The sequence below is a fragment of the Scophthalmus maximus genome, chromosome 13 (assembly GCF_022379125.1).
Source record: "Scophthalmus maximus strain ysfricsl-2021 chromosome 13, ASM2237912v1, whole genome shotgun sequence".
Taxonomy (NCBI): Eukaryota; Metazoa; Chordata; class Actinopteri; order Pleuronectiformes; family Scophthalmidae; genus Scophthalmus; species Scophthalmus maximus.
The window spans coordinates 6,921,100-6,944,487 of NC_061527.1; the positions used below are offsets into that span (position 1 = coordinate 6,921,100).

Below are 23,388 nucleotides of genomic sequence, written 5' to 3' on the forward strand. Positions count from 1 at the left end.
TATCTCCATCCCTCAAATCCTCAAAAAAAAAACCAAAAAAAAAAACAGGGACGCAAGATTGGGAGGCCGTCAGTTGAGTTACCATGGCAGCGGTAGTCCACAGCGTGGCATGGTCTTCACTGGGATGGATGCCTACATTCCAGCGGGACTGAAGCATGTATATGACCGGCTCCACGCTGACATTGAACTTTGACACCCACACCACCTTCAAGCCACCCTCCGAATCCTCGACGAAGCTCATCTCTCTGCGAGGCTTCAGGGGAACACCTGTGAGGACCAAACGGAAAAAATGAAGAACATATGATATACACATGGCCGGATGATTAGGCATGTATTCAGGTCGAGTTTGGGGTATTCTGGTAATTATGTGAAGTTACCAAACTCTTTTATAATGGAATTCTTTTCGCCAGCCTAACTAACAGGGAATGTCACTTAAATGTAGTATCTACAAGCACAAACATTAATGGAAATCACTTGTGTGGATATACAACAAAATGTGCAGGGCTCTTAAGTTAATATAAAAAACATTTTTTTCTAAATAGCACGTTCAGATAAATTGTTATGAAATGATATGCAGGAAATCTTGATCTTGGTTTTATGTGCATCTGAAAAAACTATCACAAATTTGGTGAAACAAACATAAATATAACTCATATAACAATATTTCCAGTTACGTTCAAATACCAGTCATATTTAATACATTGTAGGAGCAGAAATTGGTGGCACAAAAAGTAAAAGTAAAAAAAGTCAGTCAAACAATATTTCTTTCTGTTAAATGTCCCATTCTTTATCAAATATGCGTCTGATGCAGTTCATGTTCCTGTCTATTTCCAAGTAGACTTAAGATAGGTCTGTATGAGACTTAAGATACAGTCAAGCAGGCAGTATGTAAGGAACTTTATTATATTCAATTATATTTTATTCCTTTGGCACAAACTTTATCACAAGCATGGGCATCTATTCATAACATATCAGCTCTTTTCAACAGAAAAAAACCCCTATATATATATATTCTTAACTAATCAAAATGTGTACAAGTATTAGGCTGCGTAACAATTCACTCTTTCACTCTCACAGTGTTACAAATATGATGAGGGTTTCACCTTTGTATAGATTGGCGGGGGCTTGGCAAGTGTGTCCGCAGCCATTGGAGCAGCACTTTCGGGGGGTGGGACAATGCTGGTCTGACGCGCAGCTCTCCACACAGGCTGCTGCGAATCCGGTCGCTCGCTGAGGCGGAGGACAGTCGCCCTGACGAGACGACCTCAGGGACACCAGGAACTCCCTGCTCGTCACACACTCCGTCTGCTTCTGAGAGAGAGAGAGAGACAACGGGGGTATTATTATTATTATTATCATTAAAGTTGACACTCAAAGGAGAGGAAACACGTAACGCATATAAACGCACACATGTGGGGCGGAAAAACACAGCAGAGGTGATGAAAGTATTTCCTTTGGTAAACTCTTCCTGACTCTTTGAAAAGCAGTGTATTTCTGCGCACATGGCTGCCGATTAACAAAATGTAAACACGAGCTTTAGCTGGTAGATCTGAATTACCCTGTGTTCCTAACCAGCCGTCCCGCAAGTAACACGCTTCAGCTACTGTGATGAAAAACTAAGAAAACCACAGCAATTGGCTCTGCAAATAATCATTTAGCCCCCACCCCCGACACACACACACACATGAAAAACACTCATATGTGTAAAGTACATTCTAAATCTCACAAACATATAATTCATAGAACCCTACATTTGTTTTGCATAAGCACACAGAGGAATGCTGTACCAACACAAGCATGTTTCTAGTGACACCAAGGCAGTTGTGACACACGCACACGCACACGCACACACACACACACACGCACACGCACACTGCGCACACTGCGCACACTGCGCCCTATCTATCTTACCTCACAGGACTTTGGAGACAGCACCTTCCTGGTTTCCCACATTTCTCTGCACGGCTGGAGGCACTACACGCCAACACACAAACAAGATATGAAGACACAAAATATGAGGCTTCGGGAACAATGAAGCAACTGTTTTACAATTTACACTTACCTGTTTCACAACACTTGATGAAAACGAGGGAACAACTACTGCCAGCAGCTGGATTATCGCACCTTAGAGGAAATACTGGAAGCGGACAAAGCAGCGCGCTGGCTCTGTCTGCAGATAATAAAATCCACCTACAAGCCCCCACTAAAGCTCACTAATTAAAACTTTATATGTTGTTTGTTTAATTTGTTCAAAAAGTGAAGTAATTTGCCATTTTACAAGGCAAAGAGTGCTGGACTATTCCTTGGGTTCGCAGGGCTGCAACCACGGTTACAAATACTTCCATCATCAGTTAATCCGCTGATTATTTTTTCTCCATTAGTCAATTTGTCTGTAAAAATGTCAGAAAAATTGTGAAAAACCTGTTTTTTCCTGTGTCAGAATGAGTCTAAATGACAATGTGTCAGGGATTTAGCATTTGCAGAGACAGCCCTCAGTGATTAAGCAGGTAGACGTCACACACACACACACACACACACACACACACACACACAGACCCCCCCCCCCCCACTCCTGAAGCTCACAAGCACATATTCATCTGGTTTGCCACCCCAGAGAACTGGTGAGTGATGGCTCTTACCAAATTAAAAACAGGCAACATATAAAAACTGCGGTTTTCACACACCCCCTCCCTCTCCCTGTCTGTCCGTCTGTCTGCCTCAGCTCCCCAGTGTGCCTGGCTTCAATCAGTCCTTCAATTTATTCCATCTCACTGATTCCAGGGGAACAAACAGAATCAACAAAAAGCTATAAAAGCTTCATCGTTGCACAAATAAATGGCTACTGTTGGACGAAAAAAAGGCTTCTCCCAGAGACCTCGGGATCGTTTTAAATAGGTGCATTCGCAGACATGATGACTGTGTGTTTCTGACAATGATAACGGTGCTTTTAGGGTTATCAGCAGCACTGCACTGAAGAATATGTAAACTCTCATTCCATGTCTAAAATACAGGTTAGACACGACACAGCAACTCGTAACTGGGATTCATGTCATTACGTTTTTGCAACATTGTAGAGGTTCATACAACAGTTTGAAGTGTATTGGTATTTCAAGCTGTTTTAAGGTAAATGTGGGGAAAATTGCCTTTCACACAGGCAACATGTCTGAGTCAGACACGTTCACACTAACGGGAAAATCTCCAGACCATCATGTGGCGTCTGCGTAGAGCATGCAGGAGCGTATTTGTTTACAGTCATCCACATACCCACGCACGCTGTGAATGGTCTTTTCATTTTGCTTAAGTTTTGCCCAATGCATTCTCACATGGGCTCACTCGGACCTTTTCCGGAATTTTTTACCAGGGGGCTGGCAGGAATAAGTTCCCGGAGCAACAACTTGCAGACATTTACATTCTCACATACAGCCTCTCCGGATAGTTTCAGAAACAATGTCTTGACTTCAGAAGTATAAACCAGTTGGCATCTGCAGCACGGAAGCGGTCAGGGCACAGTAGCTGAGAGCTTCAAGACTGGGGAGCTGAAAATGATCTTCAGGAGAAGTGATTGTGGTCTGTCTGGTGTGGTCTGACAAGTGAAACAATGGGCGTTGTTGTTTTGAAAAGCATCTATCCACTCCCAGTTCGGGCAACACAAGCATCCTTGGTGGTCTCGGTGTTGAGAGTACGGTAACGCAGCAAACGCCCCTGCCATACGGATGAACGCCGATGATGCAACGTGTGTTGCACTTTCTAAGTTATTCTATGTACATTTCTGTGTAGATCTTTTTCCTTTTCTTTCCACTAATACTGCCACGGATGCCAAGCTGGCCACAGCCTTCATTCTCAACGAAATAACAAACCATAAACCTCTCACAGCCACCTCCGAAGCCACGGTTTTGTCCAACAAAGACACGGGTTTTGAGAGAAGCATCACCCAGTTCAGTTGTTTTCCCTTTTCTCCACTGCTTGTTAACGATGCATTCCTCAAGGAGTCTGGGTATGAGGAGACGAAGAGATAGTCCAATACAAGCACACACACACACACACACACTGACACACACACACACACACACACACACACACACACACACACACACACACACACGCAGACTAGTAACCAGATCCTGAAGTGTGATATGTTTTTCAAAGAGCTCTCATGGGTCTCTTCACTCGACCACGTGCTGGACTGAGCTTTAGGTTGTCAAAATCTACCCAAAAACACCTTTCTCTTTCTCTGTCACTCTCTCAAATACACACACACACACCAACTAATTGCCTTTTTCTACACTGTGCTCCTTCCTGTCCTCCCACTTTGATCTGTTACAGGCCTGTTTCATTTTTCTTGTCCTTTATCCCACCCACCCGCCCCCCAAAGAATCTCTTCCTGTAATCCTTGGGTCTTTTGGTTTCCTATTTTCACATTATCACCGCTCTTCCCCCTCTTGACCCGTACTCTCATCTGTGTCTCTACCTCTTCCCTTGCCTCACTTCTCCTCCTATAGCACAGCTCCCCTCCACATCTCCCCAGCTCCTTCTCCCTCCTCCTCTGCTCCACCAAGCTTATCCTCCTCTCCTCCACAGCTGAAATCCTCGGCTGAAGTCCGCAGTGTAGGTGTACACAGATGTTTTCCATGTTTTGATGAGGTAAATGTTTCACATGCTGCTTTGCACTTTTTAGGCGACTTTTACAGACGAGGCGTGACAGAAGAGAAATGTTCCACCACGGTCTGCAATAGATTTAGACAAAAAATGTGTATTGTAAATCAGTGGTGAAAAGTAAATGAAGTACATTTACTCAAGAATTAGCTGTGACCCAATTCAGGAATCATTTTTTTTTATCATTATCTTATCAGGAAAACCTGTGCACCTGCTTATTCATGCAATCATCCAATCAGCCAGTCGTGTGGCAACAGAGCAAGGAATAAAATAAGGCAGGTACACATCAGGAGATTCAGTCAATATTCACGTCAAATATGGCCGGAGGACACAAATGTGATCTCAGGGACTTTTGACTGTTGGTTGTGAGGAGAAGAGAAAAGCAGCTGAGAATGGACAACAGCCTCGAACCCTGAGACGGACGGGCTGCAACACCAGAAGTCCACGTGGCTCAGCCCTGAACAGAAATCTGGAGCTGCACGGATTCACCAAAAGTGGACGGATGAATGTCAAAAAAAAGTAACCTAGTCTGGTAAATGTGGGTTAGTGCTGAGGCATCAAGTGGTGTCAACAGCATGAATCAATACACACCAACATGCCTTGTGTCAACAGTACAGACTGGTGGTTTCAGTGTAATGTTGTCTGGGCCCCTTGATACCAATCAATCATTGTCTGAATAGCTTACTGTTTGTGGATTGTGGAATCCAGTCTACACTTTCTCACTTTTACTTAAGTAATGAATATGAGTACTCAGTGTAGAACAACGGTACAGTAGGGAGGGGAAGGCGAGAGAAGGGGGAACAAGGGGGTAAAGGCTAATGGACGTGAGCTGAAAACGCTTGGTATGTACATGGTGCACACCTTACACTCTCAAATATCACTTGGATGCTGTAAATCACTTGTGTGTAGTGTATTTGTGTAAGAGGAGATGAGAGATGAACGGACACTTTTGGCCTTGAAGGTGACATGATGAGTTATGTGTGAAAGAGAGAGCGAGAGCAGTAGACACAGCAGAGGTCAGAGAGGTCAGAGATGTTACTGTTCAACAAACGAGCACAGTGTAACGACAAAGATGAGATTAATGACTCTGTATGTGTGCACACAGGTATCTGCATTATAATTAATCACACACACATACGCACACGCACACACACACACACACACAGCCCCCCTCTGGCCTCTCGTGCTGTTTTATGGCTTCACCTGCCACGATGGAGGGATGACAGCCACACTCAGCGAGAGGGAGGAGAGGAAATGGGGGATGGAGGGGAGGAGAGAGATGTGGTTTCAGAGTGGAGGGCAGGGGGGGAGTGAGTGTCAGTTGAAAAGGAGAGAGTAGATGAAAGACAAACAGTGAAACAAATCTAGAGAAAAGGGAGAGAGAGAGAGACAAAGAGAGACAGCCACACACCAGATGTGCTCAGTCACCGGTTCAGTTGGTCCAATGTGAAAACTATTTATGACAATTTACACATTCAGCTCGTCATCAGTTGTTCAGAGTTTATTCTATACTGTGAATCCTGTGTGTGTGTGTAACATTTAGGGCTGGGTATGATACCCGGTTTTGGTGCCAGCACCAGTGCTAATACCAAACTCAAGTGTAAAGAATATACCGTCAAGTTGGTTAGTAACAGCTACAGTCTTTCAAAACTGAGGCCAAATTTCAAATAAGCCTCGACCTGTGAACACAATCTCTCAGTCATGTCGAAGGAGAAAAGTTCCCAGTCGGGCACAAAGATAGACTTGCATTTTGGCGGTCAGAAGTTAAAGGTCAAGGTCGCTGTGAACTTACAAACTATGTTTTTGGCAAATGTTTTGTAAGGTTTTTGATTTTGGTGGTCGAATGTGTACAGTAAAGTAAGGTACAGCATCTAATCCTAATTATATGACAATATCTACTGTATTTGTATTCATACAGTATAAAATCTTATAATCGGAATTCACATATGACAGGATGTTTATCTCGCCAGCTATTTCACATGACGTCAGTGTATATAACGAAATAATTCCTTCATAGGCACTTTCCTATAAAAAATAATTTAACTACTAAATTTATTCCTGACTATTTATTGATGGCACAGTACATACAGCAGTTTCACTGCATTCAATTTAATATTAGCACCAACTGTATGTACAGCAGAAAGAAATGTACAAAAATTTACTAATTTAATACTGCATACACACATATACACACAATTACACACACACTTCAGGCTTTGTGGTACTCGAGTGAAAAGTAGCGGAACAAATTCCTAAAATCCCTTTGAAAAGCATGTCAGACTTTTGCCAGACCTTTGGAAAAACATTTAAAACAACCAAAGCTAACTTTGGAGAGGAAAGGCTGGAGAGGGGAGAAAAAGAGATGTGCAAGAGAGTGAAAAAGACGAATGCTTCATGATAGTTCAGCGGTTAAGTTCTTCACTTCTTGAACCACATGTGCCCACAAAGGCCTCCGACTGAATCCTGACAGAGCTTTTGTCTGCGTGTGTGTGTGTGTGTGTGTGTGTGCGTGTGTGTATCCTCATCATTTCGTTCTGTGCGTTACTCTGTGAAAAACAAAGATTGAGGCTACTAACGGACGCTGGACTGCCTGAGGTGACAACATCAGGACAGAGAATGGAAGAAGGTATGGAGCAAGAAGAGACGGGTGTGCTGGTAGCGAGTGGTGGTTGAAATACTTCACCTACGTGAGGATCAATGTCAAAAGCATTTCGTCAAATGCCCTGCAGAGCATGAGCTTGCCTTTCTGACCATATTATGGTTGGACTGGCACCTAGAGGCAGAAGTCGTTTTGAACAGCAGAAGGATTGGAGATGGGGATGGGAAAAGTAAGCAAAAATGGTGCCAGTAGAAGATATGCAAGCGTATTCCAACTAGCAAGCTGTTGTTTGCAGCTGTTGTCCTGGCTGGCTGCGCAAAATTAACAACTGAGAAACTTAAAAATCTAGGAAGCAGACTCTGAGATGTTCAGACTCTGTCCAGCAGATTCGACTCCACTCTTTTTTTAACATTTCATTCTGCATTTTTGTCACCGTTTTTTGGGAGTACATGGCAGGTGGGATGTGGGAATCGCCACAGGCTGTCTCATTGTCGTGTGTCTTTCCATGTGATCGCCCACTGACTGGACGATGTTGAGATCCAGGCTCTGTGCTGTTTGTTTGGGCTCGTTGTCATGTTGAATGAATTTGGGACCGATCAGACGACTCCCCGATGGTATGATGGATGAGAATCCAAACATCTAAACTTGGATTAAATTTTAAACTTTTGCACAGTGCTATATGTTCCAACCCTGGTGTCCGTGAACTCTGGGTAAAGATCCAATAGATACAATAGCAGACGTGAATAGTATTGTCTACAGATTGTCTGGCCTGGTGCTCCGGGACACCACCTGGACATCTCCCTACGCATATATACCGAGCAACCGACCAAAAATTACGATGGAGGGGCCACATATCCCATCTAGCCTGGGAAATACTTCAGGAACCCACAGCAGGAACTGGAGTACATAGCACATAAGGACAGTAACTTATAGAGTTCCAACTTATCGCATGATGTGAAATAAACCAAGAATACAGAACAACTCCTACTGATATTGAATACATCTGAATGAGGGAGAGACAATGTTGAGAGAAAGAGTAACAGGGACTTCAAAGATCTTCTCCTGTGTTCTGCATCAGGCCTGTTTGTTAGTGGACATCCGACCACCACCTCGCACACCTGGTAGACATTACACTAGGTTTACTCTAGTAAAGCGTGTTTGTGTGAAGGAAAGAGATAAAAGAAGAGGAGGAGATGGACGGATGGAGGGACTGAGTGAAGGCTGCGGAGTGGTTCTACAGTGAACTCCCATGTGGGTTTCCATGAGCGAGAGACCACTGATGATGTGACACAAACCATATGAGATGGGGCAACATCTGCCTGCTGCGTGAGTGTGTCTTCAAAAGACTACAGTCGATGAGACGCTCTCTGCCTTTATCTAGTGCCTCATTTCATTTTGTCCCATTCAGACAATGCAGCACAGGATTTTTCAAACTAAAACGGGATCAGCAGCATTTCCACCCTTCTCCATTTTAGGGGCTTGAACGGCAGGTGTAAACGTTTTTAAACAAAAAAATCTATTAATGTGAATGAAGCCATAGTTACGTTTTTATCAATGCTCCTGAGCCTCTGAACCTGAAGATGAAGATGATCAGGGAAAAAAGTGCAAGAAGCTTCTAGACTGTGAAAAATACCTTGCTATATTTTAGTTTCCTATTTCCTTTTCTACATGAAATAATGAATTGTTGCGAGTTGTAACCTCACCAAGTGAAAGAGATGACACGGGAACATTGAGCTCATCCTTTAGTTTCATATTGCACCACTGTGTGTGTGTGTGTGTGTGTGTGGGGGGGGGGGTAGGTGTGTGTGACAGTGAGTGGAAAGATTGACTGTGTTAAACATATCCAAACTCGGTGAGAACCACCTCCATCGGTTCTGTGAAAAAAAAAGAGGATTCGAGTCCCCAAAATTATTCTGTCAAAATCTGTCAAAACTTATTGAGTGTGTTACGATGCCAAATGGCTTTATGAGACCAAGTCACACTTTGTCAGATGGGCCTAAAACAAATAGCCCTAAAAATTGGGTTTATATTCATAAGAAATATGTAGCTCCCCAGAGAGAGAAAGTTTGAAATTCACACTGTGCGTAGGAACGTTTTTTTTCCTCCAACAGATCCTCAGCTAATGTCCAACGGACTCCCCACGATTTCCTTCCCTCTGACCCTTTCATGCTCCTTTTCTCTCTGTGGACAAAATGGTCTAGTACAGAGCTGGGCATGAAACCTCAATACTGAAAAGTGTCCATAGCACCAATCATCAGAACAAACTCTCCACTTACCAAATCTGACATTGAATGTCTGGTCGGGTTTGGGAACTTTCGTACTAATTCTTCAATTAGATCGTTTTTGTGCCTAAAGCAGAATTTTTGCCAGTTTTATTTTAACAGAGAAAAACTGTGTCCCATTTAAAGCGGGACACTCCTTCAAAGGAGTAAGTCAACTCAGTCAGTCTACGAAGGCGAAGGAGAATTTCCTATTTGCATCACAAGCTTGTCCCGCCCCTTTCCGCTGCATCATTAGCCACTTTGAGCCGCTGCGCTTGCTTGGCTGGTTGGCCGGAGAAGGATCCACCCTGTGACTACTTTGTTGCCCGGGAATGGAAGGACGCATTTTTTTCGGCCCAGTTTGATGGAGCCTTCGAAATGCGACAGCCTAGACGTCACGCCGTGACACCAGTGATCATCGAATGAACGACTTGGCCCCTGAGATGGGACAAGGCTAAAGTTCCTTTCTGGCTGCTTGTGATTACACAACATTTCAAATTTCAAAACTTCGGCTGCTGATTACATGTTTCTAACAATATCGCAGTCTTTCTCTCTGTTTTTCACAATTACATGTACTGTATCTCTCTCTATATATATAGAATAGAATAGAATAGAATAAAATAGAATAGAAATCTGGACATTTTTTGACCCTATGAAATTATAATAAAAAGTCCTTTGCAGACTCTATCATGCTCCCAAGGTGCATAATCAGAAAAACCCTAAAGAGCTCCCTCATATCCTGTGAACAAATATATTCACCTTGGGGGCATTAAACAGCGCTGGACTTCCTCTGCTGTAAAATTCATTATTTTTGATTAATCTTGGCAAATTTGGCAATCGCATGTGCTTTTCTGTCGTAATCTATTTTTGTTGGCCTGCCGCGCTGACTTTCACAAATTGGGCTGTGTCCATTTTCAACAGACTGCGAGAAGGTAAGAATTAATAACTGCGCAATTCAAACAAGCAAGAAGAGACACTGAGCATGTCTGTGCAGTGTCGGGCCCCGACCGAGAGGAAAATTGTGGTTTACACAGCGTCAGCCCCCACTGGCCAGTTTCTGAGACTGTTTGCTAGACCTCGGTTACAGTGTAGTGCCACACTGGTATCCGCACATGTACAGCAGCGAGACACAAAGCCAAGGTAGTAAAATCTTTGACATGGTATTAGACGAGAAAATATTTTTGCCGTTCTCATACTCTGTGTCTGTCTTTGATGAAATCTGATTACCAACAATAGAAACAAAGAAAGGGAGAGAGGAAAGAAAAACAAGGGAAGACAGGGTTGAAATAAGTTTGGGTAAGCTCAAAGGATCTGTGCGTGTTTGTATTTTTTTGTTTGAGCTGCCGGGGGCCGGTGAGGTTTAGCTGAAAGTTGATGTGTGAGGTTTCGCTCAGTGTGGTATCCCCTGCAACGGTCTGTTGGAGGGGGTTCGGGGCGGTGGTGTGCTCTTGGCGGTTGTTGACATTAACCTCTACTAACCCCATTACACACACACATGTACGCACACCCACCCACACATACGCACTACTGAAATACGCGCAGAAGGAAAAAGCTCCTATCCGTCTGTCTCTACCTGTTTCCTTTATCCGACTGTCAAACGAATTTGTGGCAAGGCTTGGAAATGTTGCGAAAAGTAAAATATGACACAGGTGTTCTTCCAGCTGTGTGGAAGCTTTTAAATAGGTCTGAACCTGAACAGAGTTCACAAAACACATCAATAAGAACCTTGACAGAATCTTTCAACAACTCATTAATATTAAGTGAGTTCAAGTCACGGGTGAACACATTTTGTGTGTGTGTGTGTGTTATTTGGTTTATAAGAGCATTTCTGATCTCTACGAAGGTATTTACCTGTTAGTCCTTCAGTATTAGGACTACGTGATGAAACATGATTATTTGAATTAAAATAAAAGGGACCCAGCTTCAGGCTCTGTAACGTCCAGAAAGCTGGAGCTGCTGCAGAGAGGACAGACCGACAGCTAAAAATATAGCATGGAAACTCCTCTTGAATCAAACAATGAATTAGACACACACATTGACATGCATATACTGCAGCCTCCTGGCAGGCTGTGTAAAGTGAATAAACAGGGGCTAATTTTCGCTCCACGGAGGATGGATAATGGGGATATATGGGAGGATGTTATTTCAACTAAAAACACAACCTTTGCTTTTACAGGAGCCATGTGGTGGGTTTAAAGATTCCATGGAGGAAGACTGAGGGGTGAAGGGACTGAAAGAATTCCTGTCCTGCCTCTTCGTCCCACACTGTCGCTACTTGCTACGGGCAAAAAGAAGTGTTCAAATGTTTGTTCTGAGTTCGGCCCATTACACCTGTGAAAAGTCAGCTGGTAAAGAACACAGCAGAAGAAAGTTGTGCACAAGATTTTTGAGGTGTCCTGTTATACAGTTGTCATGTGCCAGCCAATTGAAATCATAATTTCTACTGCATTGGTATAGTGCCCAGCTGAGACATGATACTTATGCATTATGTGTTGCCCAAAAAAGCTTTACCTTGAAAAGGAGGCAAAACTTTTGGGAAAGTTTTGTTAAACTGCTAAGTATGGGATGTGAATGGGACCTTTGGATTCATATATGAGGACCAAAATGCAGCCCCCACAAATGTCATCTATTTAGAGAGTCAAAATGTTCCAGATTTTTTTTTTTAAAGTCATAATCCGCGTGCGTGTGTGTGTGTGTGTGTGTGTGTGTTTGTTACCTGAGAACAGCGTCTGTGGTTTTCACACCAAACCAGTACTTGGTCACTCTGGAAGAGACAAAGATGATAACGATTAAAACATGCAGAAAAATGAATATTTCACACGCAAATCCCATGTTGAAAGTCTTTCACCTGTGATGAAGGTAACTTTCGTGGAGACAGAAAGGTCACCGTCCCAATTCCATAACTAGAGGAAACCGGTCATGCAGACAGACACACTAAACGTTTCTATTATTTACATAATTATCCTCTGGGTGAGAAGTGAGTGTACACACTGTGTTTGCGGTTACAGGACCAGACAGAGACCACGTCACTTAGAGAGATGTGTGTGTGTGTGTGTGTTTGTGTGTGTGTGTCACCGGTGTGTAGCTACTGCTAAGTGAGTCAAGATCACCGGTAAACATGAGTGTTAGGACCACTGTGACTAAAGGGAGACGTCATCACATGACCACAGCGACAGAAATACAGATGAAGTGACCCCAAACTAATCCCTTAAATCTCTTCAGATTCCCATACTCCAAACAACAAATGAATACCAATCAATACATGATATTGAACAGACGAGGTGATACAGACCTGCAGCGTATTTTGAAACAAGGGTTTTTACTTGATAAACTGTATTGACAACTCAATAGTTTCAGAAAAACTTCCCATCACCGCAACCCTGCGGGATTCACTTTTTTTTCGATACTTTTTTTTACAACAGCATTTCACTGGAATCACCCTGCGGTCCCTTTTTGAGCCCCTGCCTGTGAGACACACTCTCTTTTTTATATATACAGGTTGTTTTTTTTTGTGAGACTATGAATCATTTGGATGGTTTAAATAATACAGGATGAGTACTTCAAACGTGCACTGGTAGTGTGGCAACAGGGCTGCTTTTCCCTCTGAAACGCTTTGTTACCATCAGCACAATCCCGATGCCATCATCCAACATCAAAACAACTATTAGAAAACTGGCTGGTGTGCATTTGTGTTTCTGTCTGTTGCCATGTGTGTGTGCTCTTAGGGGAGTATATGAGCCCTCTAGTGTGTGTGTGTGTGTGTGTGTGGGATAAGCCTTCTTAACGACCCCTAAACCCTCTCCTGAGTGAGCTGTATTTAGCCTGAACCAGGCTCATCTCTTTCCACAGACACACACTTTTCAGGGCTTCTCCTCTTTTAAGTTGCCTTTGTGCTTCTGGTATGAGGCAGGTTAAGGGGTTAGAGTTGAGGTAACAGTGCAGTGGTTAAAGGTCAGAGATTAGGGGTTTAAGGGCTTTCACGGTACAGAAGATGCTGAATTGTCTCTTTCCGTCTTGACATTCAAAGCAGATGCAAATCGACCGTTTTCTGGGGGTGGTGACAAAGCTGCAGCTAAGTTGTACGTAAATTTAAGATGGTGACTTAAAAAGTAAAGTAAATTTACTCTCGCTAGAACAGCCATGTTTTTCTACTGATGTCGGGAAAGCGAGGGCAAGATATTAGGGCATACTTTTAAAGAAGTGCTGGTCAGACAGTACAGTTATAAGCTCCGTTGTGACTGTCAGATGGGGAGGGCTGCTTCTCCGTCCTTTTTTTGAAATAAATTCCAAATCCGACAAACCATCAGTCACGCCTGCTTTCTGCAGAGACTGGCCATGGGGCAAACAGTATGTGTGAAAATGGTTTCCACAAAATCTTGTTTGCCTCATTCCTCTCACACTCCTGCTCCTGTCTGTGTCCCCTGCTACAGCTACTTAATATCGCTTTGGTTGTCCGGCTGCTGGAAGCAACAAAGAAGCGGTTAGTTTTTCCGAGAAGCAGCAGAAAAAGTGCAACCAATATCAGGATCAAGTCCCGGGGAAAGGCCAGATCAAATTTGATCAATGTTGACAACTGTTAAACATAAATTCCGCCAGTGAAATAATCTTAGTAAAAAAAAGTGTCTTGCTCATGTGAGTTTGCCTTTAGGACAAAATGACTGTTGATGGGGTGGACACCTTTGGCTTAACTGCAATCTGTGTCGGTTGTTAAAAGGGATAATGATGAGGTGACAGCAAACCCGGGCCTCCTGGTTGAGATGAGTGAGAGAGAGAAGAGGAAGACAGCAGCGCAGGATTAAAGTAAAGGTTAAACCCCAGATGAATAGATTAGTAACACGTCTGCGGGGAAGGATGGATGGAGAGAGGACCAGATGAGAGGAGAAACAGAGGAACTGGTATCCTGGTATCACAAGAGAGGCAGAGAAACACCTTTCCTCCTGTCTTTAAAAAGGAATTTAATGACAAGACAAAACTGACACAAATGAGGAAGTTCTAACTTTCTCCAACATTAAAACATTGTTTTTTAATCTTCTGCATTTGTGGCTATGAAGCAGTCACTCTCTCTTGGTGCCATAGTGATTCAATTCGCACTGGTGCTGCAGAATTTGCACAATACAGTGCAGCAGTGGAGCAAATATCAACCTCTGATACTCCGAGCATCGGTTTGTGATCTTCAGTGAATTCCTAAAGTTATTTTTTATTGGGTTTTAAAATTTATTGCTTATACTACTTTGGCTTCTGTCACAAATTCCTCATATTTCACAGAATGTTTTTCCAAAGTTGCCTGATGAATGTACCTGGTCTTTTATGTATCGGGTTGGGTTTTATATGAAGATGTGCGTGTTTGAAAATCAGGGTTGTCTTGTGATTCCCAAAAAGAGATGGGCCAAATGCACGGATTACACGGAAATGAAAAATATACTGTATGTATGCATGTATGTTTATATGTGTGTATGAATGCTTCGTAATATATATCTCTCCATGTATGATCGTTGAACAAAGGACCAAAATGATAAATCAAGAAGAAACCTATAAAGGAAGTTACAGTTATGTATCCAATACGTAGGTTATCAATGACTTTCGTTCGTAAAACACACCCATATGGCTGCAAATATATTGTTCTGGGTCTTAAAAGGCGTATTACAGTTAAGTGAGGTCATTTACTGAACCGATTATATTGTTCTACGTGAGTGATGACACCGAAATCGTTTCCTAATCACATCCACATTAGTCATAATCAAATCTAAATTACAGGCCTAATCATATCCAGTAAGTAATGTGCAAAGTATCCAAAGCCTCCGGTCAACAATAAAACTATTTTTGACATTATTGGCAGCACGGCTCCGCTCTGTCCTGCTTCTGGATCCTCGGTCAGGGTGGGTTAAATGTTTGCGCTCCAGCAGAAAGATGGTTTGTTTAGCCGACCGCTGTCTGCCTCTCTTATGGAGGAGAGAAAAGGATGCATAAAAGTGGGGAAGAGGATGTGACTATCCACACAATTTACAGTCTCCCTTCCTCCTCCTGCTGCTACTCATCCAGATTAGCTTCCTTCGGTCACTCTGTCACTCTCACTCTCTGTCCTTTCTACAGCTCTCTCTCTCTCTCTCTCTCTCTCTCACTCTATATATATATATCTCTCTATCTAGCCTCTCCACATTGCTGCCAGCTCCTGTAAAAATGACAGGACAGGACTTGAAAACAATGGTGATGATAAACTGTAACTGCTCCAGTCAGAGAACTGAGGACAATGTAGAGGCCAGTTAAACAAGTCCAGATTTCTCACAGAGGAGATATAAAGCTGCTTTTCCCTCCTGCTGGCCTCACATCTTCATCCTCTCTCTTAATCTTTTTCACGCTCTCTTTCTTTTTTCTGTCGCCCTCACCATAGCACCCCCCTCGCTCTCTGTCACTCCTCTTCTACCCCCTCTGCAACTCACACATTAAACAGATGTACATATACACACTTATCCCAAGTCAATTTCATGGGACATATTTGCTGTCAGAGCCAATCAATGCAGTTTGGATGGGTCTGTGTGCCGTATGGCTATTAAACGGTGGTCAAAGTGGGGTTTTCGTAGGGGTCGCAGTGTGCGTGCGTGTGTGTGTTTGTGTGTGTGTGTGTGCGTGCGTGCGTGAGCGTGTGTATCTGTGGCAAAACAGCTGCACATGTTGAAAAAGTCAGGCAGGGAAAGGGAGGATTAGAAGAAGGTGACTGGAAGGAGAGACAAGATGTTGGATGTGGGAGATTGAGAGGAAAATGGGAGGGACAGAGGAAGTTGAAAAGAGCATGGGGAGACAGACAAAAGAAGGTGAAAGCTGGATATAAATATTAGTTCTTACGAGCAAGGAGACTGGCAAGGAGTGGTGGATGCTAGTTGTGAAACAGGATGGAATAAATTCTTGTGACTGCTGTCTTTCATCTGGCGTAAGGGTTATCTTATTAATGGGGATTTCCCCATACTGTACATGAAAAATATAAAAACAAAGTGAATTTTTTCTTAAACCCAATTCATGATGTACGACTTGTATGACAAAACCATGCAAAATTCCCATTTCATTGTAGTTGATGGATTTCCACATGGCTGAGCCCTTTTTTTCTATCCTGGGGTCCAGGAGAGAGATTTGTCTGAGCCTTGCAGACACCAGAGAGCCGTCAGAAACCAACTGACCCACGAAGTGAGAAACACTTGCACTGAAGGACTTCCACATGGCGCTGATGGCGGCTGGGTCCACACCAATCACTGCTCGAGAATAACACTCTGATTTCAGTGGATGCAACGGGCGGAAAGAGGCTGTGACACAAACACACGCATGTGCGCACAAAAGCACACCCACGGAAAAGTGTGCACAGTCAACGTGCACGCACACAGCTGCATACACCCTTTAGTGTTTGAGAGAGAGAGAGATATAAATCACAGTTTCTGCCAGATGCAGCGATAAAAAGTGTGTGTGTGTGTGTATGTGTGTGAGAGAGAGAGTAGGGGAGAGTGTGCATATACATTATGTGTGTTGTGGTCAGTGTTTGCGGCGAGGCGCAGTAGAAAGTCTATTTAACACGAGGCATTAACTCTGCTAATCACACCCAGATGACCAGAAGCAAACACATCGACGTCGTGTATGTTGTGTGTACGTGTCGTTTGTGCGACTGTGCGTGGTGAATGTATCATGACTAACTTCAACTCAACAAAATATAAAGTCCTTCCCAAAAACCCCATGTTGAGGTCTGAACTTTCCCGACAGAAGCCCCTAATTACTCTGTGTGTGTGTGCGTGTGTGAGTGTGTGTGTGTGTGTGTGTGTGTGAGTGTGTGTGTGTGTGTGTGTGAGTGTGTGTGTGTGTGTGTGTGTGTGTGTTTGTGTGTATGCGCGTGTTTCCGTGCATGTGTGTCAGCGTTAGTGTTTGTGGTGCTCCACATCCTGTAAACAACAAGCATCACAACAAAGTGGTTGTTATACGGTCCAGAAAATTTGCCTCATCCGACGATTACGTCGGCGCTCGTCTTTCTGTTTCAGTTCCCTTCAACAACACGGCGATGATGAAACTCCATCGTCAGAAAAGAAAATACCCGAAAGGATTCACAAATTCACAATTTGGGGAAATATACTTTTTCCCTCTCTGCGTTGTTAGATGACAAGATTGATGCCATCACTTCTGTATGCTAAATATGAAGCTACTGCTAACAGCTAGTATGGCTCAAAAAACATCAGAGGGTTTCTTTTTTTATTCAATCCATATGAAAAAAGTGCAAAAACACCAATTCCTTGAAGCGATATAGACAACTTATCGGCTTAAACCTGTCATTATGATGTTAAAACTGATTGCACTGTGAAATGGCAATTGAACAACGACACCGTCCGTGCCTATATTGGTCCCCTACAAGCCTTGACACCACCATGGTATTCTCTTGGCCACCGGGATGCGGTTGTCATGGAAAAATGACAACTCGATAAAGGAACTGCGTCACCAACTGCGTAACCAAAACAAGGAAAGGGAATAGCGTTCTCCTGGTGTCTATTCCCAGTGATGGAAACGGCAGACTGTGGAACAGCCAAACTGACAAAAGCAACTCGAGAGAACGCAAGAGAAAAAGAATCCCGTTGACGGAAGAACAAAAGCAGGCCGAGAAGGAGAGTGATATAGAAACAGATAAAAACAAGAGTGAACCTCGGATGGGCATTGTGGAGAGAGCTCCGCAATTTGAGAGGCTTTAGAAACAACATTCACTTTGCCTTCTTCCTACTAGATCAGTAAGTAATACAACCTACCAATTTATTACTACTACCGGACGTTTAACTCAAGGTTAATTGTTCAAATTGGGATTTTTATAGTTGTTTTCTGCTTTGGACAGTAGCCAGGCAGCTGGAATTGAATTAGCCATGATGGTTAAAGCTGCCACTAGTTAACGCTCATACTTCTTTCTTCTCCTTCGTTATCTCTAACGTAGCCGCTCTACCAGTGTCTTGCTACTGCAGCATCCTTACACCAGTGACCAAACAATAATACCACCTGGAAACACTAGGGGCACAAATGTTGTCCGTTGCCTCTTTAACAAGATACAACATGAGAGTTTAGGAGCTTTTAGAAGTGCTCATATGTGGATATGATATACCTTTGGAATATACCTTTGGAAAGAGGCAGGTCGTTTACAGTCTTTATGCTAAGCTAAGGCAACTGGCCCTAAGTTGCCTTAAGTACCAACTCCGATCTTCTCAAGGAAGCAAATATTGTAAGCATATTTTCCGAAATGTCTAACTTTCCCTTCAACGCCTTAATAAAATTCGGCTGAGGAAAACTGTCAGCAGAGAGAAGAAGAATGGATTTATTGCTGAAGTATCAGATATAATATGGCGTCACGGTTTTTGTGATGTGGTGAAACAGCCTCCCTGTCTCTCTCCCTCTCTCTCTCTTGCTGAAAGAATAAAGGCATGCCGCTCAATGCCTCAACGCTCAATGCCATCCCAGCTGTGATTTACTGTCTTGGAATTTCTTGACCCGGTTTCAGGTGAGAATCACCCCTTCGCCGCCACAACTTTATCACCATCTGTCCCAGGGTTCTACCGATCAAATGACAGGGCAGTCACAAAGCTCCAGAAGGAGGCGGAGGCTCTATCTCCGACATGAATCAAGCGAGCCTTTGTGTCCTGCCGTCCCTCGCCCCACTGCCCGTCTCTCTGCTTACCTGCCTGCGTATCAGTCCACTTTTTAGCCAGTGTATCGGTTTTGTCTGTCTTCATGTTTGTCTGTCACACCTGTCTGTGTGTCTACCTGCCCGCTGACCCGTCCCACCATCTCTTTGCCCGTCTTTGTGCTTGGCCGCGTCTGTCTACCTGCCTTTATCTCCCCCGGCTGTCTCTGCGCAACCTGACCTGGCCATTGTCTCCGACATTTTTTCAGAGCGTGACTAGTTGGCTGACCGACCTCTGGGCTGATTAGAGTTACCTACCGCAGAGCAGCTGGGACACACATTCATGCACATGCACGCACACACACACACACACACACACACAAACACAAATGCACAGGCGGCTCATACAGCCTCACACTGGCCCTCAGTCTTGGCTTGAACCACTAACCATCCGCTCATCAGCACCACAGACCCGTGAGTGTTTGGGACAAGCAGTCTAATCTGATCTACTACGTATGTGCTAAGAGATGCAGCTCTGCAGGCGAGGCAGGAGTTTTCCCCCTTATTTTTAGGAGTTTTCAACAAAGAGGAATTTGGGAATATGACAACATACCAACATATATATGCTCATGTGCACATAGACACACACACAACAAGCTATAATTACACTATTACACCATACAAGGGAAAGTAGTGGAAAACCCAGAGACGCAGCAGAAAGAGAGGTGTAAATAGAAAACTGGTGACTCACATTCTAGTGGCTACACACACGCCACACACACACACACACACACACACACACACACACACACACAAACACACACACAGAGGGTTCACCCACATGAAGCCAGAGGAAGTAATGTGTGTGTTTGTGTCTGAGTGTGGTGACAGAGCGGGATGAGTAAAGCTTTATTTGTCCTCGCTGATGTTATAGTTACTGGAGCTGTTATCAAAAGGCTTCTTTTTTTTCTTCTTTCAACTGTTCTTTAAATGAGTGAATGCGCTAACACACAGTCTCTCCCAGCCATCAATCACTCCGCTCGCTCTCTACAGCTGCCTGTCCTATAATAGGTTGAGGGAGTGATGCTGTTCCCCAGGATGTGGCTGAGAAGGAACTTGTTTCCTTGTGTGCTCAAAGTTTAGAGAGATCTTTTTTACTTTGGAACAACAGACACAGCTTTCAGTCCCTATATGTGTCCTAAAATGTGTTTTGGAGTCATCCTCACTGTCACTTTCCTGCTAAAAGTAAAACTGCTAGGATTTTGTCTACTGGTTGTTTTGGTCAAATAGTCATTAATTAACTTGATGAAATATAAAATAGCACAAAGTCTTCCGCGAGCCAAAGATTGTGTTAAAATTATAAAAGCATGTATCTAAAAACAAAAAGTATTCAGTTAACAATAACATTACAACCAAAAGTATTGAGCATCAATGTGCTGATAATTTCCTCAACTTATAATTAGTATTTTTAATATAAAATATCATTTAAAATGCAGATCTCAGTTTTCCAGAGCCCCGTGTGACATCTTGAAATATCTTGTCTTGGCTTAAACAATAAAGAATATCTTTCCAGAGAAATTCCTCTTGTTTCTCCAGACAACCACTCTGTTGTTACTTCTGAAGAATATTCACGGGCTCAAAAACTTTCAGAAAAAAGTTGAATTTATCATGTTAGAGACTAGGTGGAATTATCAAAACAAAAAGTAAGGAGTAATTGAAAAGTTAATCTTGGGAAGGACGATAACAGTAACCATGAGATGGATGATGGGCTGTATGATACACCAGAGTGGGATGACAATTCTTTTCCCCCTTATTGGATTTTGAGATATTTTCCCCAAAGGTGCAGTAAGTTTTGTCTGTTTGAAGTGATCAGTGCACGGAGCCAGAAAACCCTGGAAGTGTAAACTGGATGTCAATTAATTCCAACGGTATGACGGAGAGTTTACACAAGAGTAATATCAGAAAGGAATAAAGCCTCTTAACATCTCAAAATGAAACCAAAGTAGAAAATTAATGTCGGGCCTGTTTGCTACCTCCCAGTCAGTTGGGTTCATTTCCATCGCTGCTGTTTGATGCTCAACATCTGACTACTGCACTCCACTTCATAAAGCTGAGACCAAATGTTCTTTTTCTCACACCTAAACTCCAGAAACCCCACCGCACACACACACACACACACACACACACACACACACACACACACACACACACATTTCACTGCTAGAGTCATCCAGGGGCCACCCTCATTACCCAATACACAGGTGACGGGAGTCTATTCTGGATGGACGAGGACCAGACCAAACCTTTGTTTTATACACGAACATATGCAAACCGCCCCGCACACACACACACACACAGAGAGGGAGACACACACTTTCATCTACACACCTCAAAGCCATTGGGGCTGAACTCTGCGGTTAATGACTTTCCCACCCACTACACGGCGTGCACATGTTGAAACCGTTAAAATAAGTGGCTTTTCGAACTTGGTAACGTCCTAACGTCCCTGTTAATCTCACATTCCTCACTACAAAGGCCACGGTCGGTACGCTGGCCAACGATTTCGGATGAGATGAGCCACTTTGCCAACTATTAGAAAGCAGAAAACGCAACATTTTTTCGCCCCGTACCTTTGCCCCTCTGTGAACTCACCCGGAGCAATTTCATCAAAACATTTGAGCAAAAACGTCCTGATGAAAAACCACGTTGGAAAACGACCTACTGTCTAGATCATAAAGTTTCCCTGATTAATAATTTGGGCAGTAAAGTGCTCTACTGTGCTTCCCCAATGTGCATGACAACAGCTAAAAACTGCTGATCAACCTGGCACTGAGAGGCCATTGTTTGCTGCATTATTTGTATTAAAGGTTTATTAAAATATTTGAATGAAAACTACACATTCATATGCTGCAGCAAGCCGCACGGTCAGTTCCTGACAGGACTGAGACAAATAAGTGACGTGGAGGGAAGTGTGAGTGTGTACCTGGTGTGGCTCTTGAGCCAATCAAAACAAAGAACAATAACCTTTTTAATAAAGTTTAATAGTGCCATTTAACTTCAATCTCGGTGATAATGCCTGTGTTTACGTGCATAATTGAGTGCAGGTTCCTGCCATTTGTGCCGAATCTGCACACGCACATGTGAGATCATTACGTTTGTGTACTGTGAGAAAGTGATTCTGATCCCTCTGCTGTTACTTACTCGACCATCGGCTGCACCTGATTGATTCAAGGTGCTCGTTTTATCCACCACCGCTCTGTTCCCTTCACCCCACAATGTTCTAGAAGCAAATATATCATTTGGAATAGCTAAATAGCATTTTGTTGGATAAGGGAACCACAAACAAAATCTCAGTTTGATCCCACTGACCTGCATGGATCCAGATCAAGTGTACAGCCATAAAAAAAAAAAACATATGCAATTTCTCACCTTTAAGTAAATATTACATTACACCTCATATTAATTTAAAACTAAAAGGCAAATAGCATTTTCTTTTTCTTTTTTAAATCCTCTGCTGTGTCTGTTTTTTTTTCTTTTCTTTTCTTTTTAAGTTCATGACTTCAAATGTATTTTGTTTCCAGTGGTGGTGCAGCCACGTTGGCCGCAGACTGCGCGGGTCGCGTTTTGACCTCGTGGGCCGGTAAATGCGCGGGAGACGGACGACGGTCGACGGTTACCTGCACGTGTCTGAAGGCGACGGTGAGCTGCGTCACGTGCAGACTGAGGCACCTGGACGCGCATCTGGCGCCGTGGATCCGCTCCTGCACGTCCCCCTGCTCCGGCGAACTCCTGCGGCCGCGAGCCACCGCCAGCAGCGCGGCGCACAGGAGCACCAGGGCGGCCGCGCGCGCTGGCATGATGGAAGAGAGACGAGACGAAGCGGATCGACAAAAATGTAAATAATAAACGCGAATTTGAAGGGGGGGGGGGAAGAAAAAAAAGTGCAGGCGTTTCTTTGCTCGTCGACGTTGCTGCTCGCTCTCTCTCTCTGGCGACCCGATAAGTTCCGAATAAGAAAACCATCTACACCTCAGCCTGAGCGCGAGCAGCGCGCGGAGCAGCTCTCCCCTCCTCGCGGACACTCCCACCACCGGAGCAAGTGCTGCCTGCCACGCGGAGTTACCATGCTCTTCATCCCTATAGTCCTGATCATCATCATCAGCAGCATCCACTCTGCAAGTTTCACGTTATGCATTACCCCCCCATTATCACCTGTATGACCTTGCACCTGCGCACACACGCACCTCGTC

At 43.7% G+C, this 23,388-nt stretch overlaps 1 protein-coding gene across 4 annotated transcripts in view; it reads right to left on the bottom strand.

The window, feature by feature from the left end:
• Positions 1-23,388, bottom strand: part of anos1b (anosmin 1b) — a 43,937-nt gene that overhangs the window by 14,632 nt on the left and 5,917 nt on the right. For 3 of the 4 annotated variants that reach the window (XM_047336799.1, XM_035646719.2, XM_035646718.2), the window contains exons 3-6: positions 12,230-12,277; positions 1,912-1,974; positions 1,104-1,311; positions 83-267 (exon numbers count right to left, since the gene is read on the bottom strand). In XM_047336799.1, the coding sequence (XP_047192755.1) occupies positions 83-267; positions 1,104-1,311; positions 1,912-1,953 (435 nt within the window). In that variant the 5' untranslated portion in view covers positions 1,954-1,974; positions 12,230-12,277. Of the gene's footprint in view, positions 1-82; positions 268-1,103; positions 1,312-1,911; positions 1,975-12,229; positions 12,278-22,815; positions 23,314-23,388 lie in introns of those variants that run through there. The other variant, XM_035646717.2, reaches the window with a different exon arrangement.